Below are 4,271 nucleotides of genomic sequence, written 5' to 3'. Positions count from 1 at the left end.
GTATTTTCTATATGTGCTGATATATTTCTGCATGCAGGCACTAAATCTATCTTGATATGTGGGTACATCATTTTTTTTCTCTAGCTACAGAGCTATATACAGATATTGAACTCTCTGTGTATGAATAATACATTATCCAGTAGATGATTTTTTTGTAAATAGATTGATACTCGATAGCATCAAGCCTCCCTGTAGATAGTAGTCCTGTTTGTGGGAATAGCTCTCACTTTGTATACATGTATAGAGAAGACACTAGTGTGCATGCTGAGACGCAGGGGCTCTTCACAATCCCTAAGCTCAAGGTACAAGTCCTGACGTGTCTAAGCCTCTCCTTTATTGAGCTGTAGCTTATAGATGTGTGTCTATTGGACCTGCCCCTCCCCCTGCTCTCTGCGCCAGACGCTCTGTTCCCAGGCAGCTGCCGCCTCCCAGCGCCACTCAGCTCCCAGGCTGTATTTGTTTACAGTCAGATGACGTCACCCCTCCCCGGCCCCCGCCCTCGCGAACTATGCGTCACAATGGTGCGATCGCGGGATTGGCGGCTGCGGATTGCAGGCCCCGCCTATCTCCGACGCCATTTCCGTATCAGGACGGCTATAAGAGGCGGCGCACGGAGGCGGCGTTTCTTGTCTGTTGCAGCGGGAGATGGTCGCTGTTTTCCTTCTGTCACTGTTGGTGCCGCTGCCGCCCCCTTGTCGGAGGAGGAGGCCGCCGCCGCCGCCGCTTCCCGGGATGTGAGCTGGGGCGCGCTGCTCTCTCGTCCCCGCCTTAGCGCCGCGCCAGCCGCCCCCATGCATCCCGCCCTGTACACCCGGGCCAGCATGATACGCGAGATCGCCGCGGCCGTGGCCTTCATCTCCAAGTTCCTCCGGACCAAGGGGCTGATGAACGAGCGGCAGCTGCAGACCTTCAGCCAGAGCCTGCAGGAGCTGCTGGCAGGTGAGGGGCGGCGCCGCGCGGCTGCCCTGGCCCGCAGGGAGCCATCTCCCCCCGCCCCGAGCGGGCGCTGCGGAGTCGTCCCTCCCCTCCCCCAGATGATAGACGTGCGGGGTGCCCGGTCTCCGCTGCTGGGCGCAGTGCGCGTCCCTTGGGAGCGCCCCACACTGGGTCCCTTCCCCCACCTCAGCTGTTGGGAGGGGGGAGAGGGGACCCGGGATCCCCTTTATTCCCCACCCACCAAGCTCCGTTTGCCCCCGAGTGTTTGACAAGCCCCAGTTGCTCGACTTGCCTCTTCCCCCGGGACGGTAGCGCGGCCGCCCGTCCCGCCCTTGCCCGCCGCCGCTTTCCGGTTCCTAAAGCCGGGCCTTGAATCTACCTCTGTAGCGAGACAAAGGCCCTGCCGAGTGAGAGTGTCTGGCTTGCGGGAAGAAACGAGCGCTCGGGAGCGCCGCACTGTCCTGCAACGCGGGGCTCCGTCCCACACGGGAATGGCTTTTAAAAAGCCGCCCTGTGATGGCGTAGTCAACGAACCGCGCGTGTCCTGGGCTCGGGTTGCTAGTAGTGTATCCAGTGACCTAGTTCTTAAGTAAGGGAAGCCACGGCCCTTCCCTGGCTGCTTACAAAGGTGGTGGTGGGAGGGGGAAGAGTGGTTAAACTGATTATTCTAGGAGGGGTGGGTGAGATTTTGTGGCCTGCACTGTGCAGGGGATCAGACTAGAGGATCATAATGGTCCCTTCTGACCTTAAAGTCTGAGAGTCTATGAAGCATCTTCAGTTTATGAAAAACTGCTTGGACACAGAAAAACACAGATGCTCCCAAAGCAATTAGGATTTTGTGAGGAGCTGAAAACACCAAACCCCATCCAGTTTCAAGTGTTAAGTGTTTCATTTTTTTATACCCTAAAAATTACAGAAATGAGAGGTTCCTTCAAGACTTATTTGTCAAACTGCACCATAGAATGGTTTCTGTGGTACCATACAAAGGCTCGTGAGTCAGTTTGCCGATCCTTTGTATAGCACCTAGTACACAAACATAAGGAAATGAGGATGATTTCCCCCTTCTGGTGTAAGGGCCAATTTCTGATACTCCTGGTTACACTTTGGTGGCCTTACCCAGATACTTGTTGGTGAGTAGCGGTATCAGAATGTAAACTTTTAAGCAATATAGAAATAGAGAGGATGTAGTAAGATGGACATTCAGACATATTTCATTTTTTACAAAAATTGCCAATAAAATGTGGCCAGTCTGCTTTTCCCAGTACTTGCAAAGGGGGGAAAAACGCTGATGTTTTTCAAGTTTCTACTTAAATGTATATTTCTTCCAAAAGTTAAGAATGTTAATAAATCTGAGCTAACTGAAGCCCATAAAACTTTATTGCTTTATATATAATCAAGTTGATATGTCTTTGCAATATAATACTTGTACTTATAATATTGATGCACATTACATGGAGTATTAGAATAACTTTTAAGTTGTACAAAAGCAATGACTCACTTGCCATTAACCCATGAAAAATACTTGCCCCATGAACTCTTAGTAGTGTAAACTATCTCCCAGTCTATTTAGTATTTTATTTTGGTTTTTCACTTTCAGGTTTGACATTTTATAGTAATGTTAGACGTTTTGACAATGTTAGTTCTTTATTGAGCTGAAAAAATCAAATCTTTTTACTTTAAGTGTGAAATGGGGAAGGGGGAGAACCTGGAGAATATGAAGTCATAGTACACCTTTCTGACACTGTCTAGAGCTAAGCAGCACAATCTTTTTTCTTATTCTGTAGAACATTATAAACATCACTGGTTCCCAGAAAAGCCATGCAAGGGATCAGGTTACCGTTGCATCCGGATCAACCATAAAATGGATCCTCTGATTGGACAAGCGGCACAGCGGATTGGACTGAGCAGTCAGGAACTGTTCCGGCTTCTTCCAAGTGAACTCACACTGTGGGTTGACCCGTATGAAGTCTCCTATCGCATCGGAGAGGATGGCTCAATCTGTGTGCTGTATGAAGCTGCACCAACAGGAGGTAGCCAAAATAACACCAACATGCAAATGGTAGACAGCAGAATAAGCTGTAAGGAGGAACTTCTCTTGGGCAGAACAAGCCCTTCCAAAAACTACACTATGATGACTGTATCAGGTTAAGATATAGTCTATGGATGGATCACCTTAAAATGGATGGATAAAATTGTTTTTTACTTTGGGTGGGCTCCTCTGGGGATGGATTATGGAATTTAAACCATGTCACAGCTGTGAAGATCTGGCACACAGTAATGGTAAACTTTCAAGTGACAGTGCCGTAGTTTGGACAGTACCTTTTCAGTGATTTAATAGCCTGAGTGTCAGAATGATCACTTCATTTGCTAGGGAGTGAGGAAGTCTAGGAAGGTTTCAGTTTCTCCCAGACATCTTAATTTTACACAAATTATTTCAATCCAAATCTCTATTTATAAACTTGCTCTCTGCAGTTGGTCTTGCAGAGAATTTGCACTATTACATTTACAAATTGTTACACTTTTGGCAGCTCAAGAATAACACTTGTTATAAACATGATAGTACTGGAAATTTTCTCAAACTTTTACCTAGCACTTACAGTATGTATAAATGTACATAAAACAACTGGTAAGCATGACCTGGGAAAATGGTCAGATCTTCATATTGTGTATTGGCCTTGAAAAAACAAGTGACCAGAATCTGCCATGGCAACAGGCTTTAAAAAGACCATATAAAGACACTGTCTGAACTGTGGTGTTAGCACCAGCCAGCTGTCTGTACATTGCTAGCTTGTAGTTTTCTAAGACTGAGTAAACTTCTTATTTTTAGAAAGTGGAGGTCTGGTTTGTAATTTCCTTGTATGTAATTGGGTAAAAGTCTTTCCACAAACCACCATCTATTTTGTGAACTTTGTTAGTCATCTTTTATTTCATAAATTATGAACTGGTGTAAATTTGTACAGTTCATGTATATTGATTGTGGCAAAGTTGTACAGATTTCTATATTTTGGATGAGAAATTTTTCTTCTCTCTATAATAAATTGTTTCCTATCTTGGCATTTTAATTAATCTTGGTTGTCGTGATTATATAGGATCAGGCAAACTATTTATCCTGCCAGTAGAAGTCAAATAGGTACTGCACTCTAAAGGATATGAACATCAGTGGCACACTACTGTTGGAAAACATTTGATACAGCCATGGATAATGAAGATTACTTGTGCACAAACATTTGGCAAGTGTAGGGAAACACAGTGTTTTAACATGTCACTAATAGCTTTTTAAAATCAGTCATAATACGGAAATAACTTGAGGGCCACTAATTCCAGGATATGAGGAA

The 4,271-nt window shown here is 45.8% G+C and overlaps 1 protein-coding gene across 1 annotated transcript; it reads left to right on the top strand.

Annotated features, from left to right (window-relative positions):
* Window positions 1–618: 618 nt before the first annotated feature.
* Window positions 619–3,998, top strand: BTG1 (BTG anti-proliferation factor 1). The gene is made up of 2 exons (XM_075933117.1): window positions 619–939; window positions 2,721–3,998. The coding sequence occupies exons 1-2, from the start codon at window positions 792–794 to the stop codon at window positions 3,083–3,085; spliced, it is 513 nt and encodes a 170-aa protein (XP_075789232.1). The 5' UTR covers window positions 619–791; the 3' UTR covers window positions 3,086–3,998.
* The last annotated feature ends 273 nt before the right edge of the window (window positions 3,999–4,271 follow it).

The sequence above is a fragment of the Pelodiscus sinensis genome, chromosome 1 (genome assembly GCF_049634645.1).
Source record: "Pelodiscus sinensis isolate JC-2024 chromosome 1, ASM4963464v1, whole genome shotgun sequence".
NCBI lineage: Eukaryota > Metazoa > Chordata > Testudines > Trionychidae > Pelodiscus > Pelodiscus sinensis.
The sequence above is the reverse complement of the archived record's forward strand: the minus strand, read 5'-3'. Positions and strand labels throughout refer to the sequence as shown.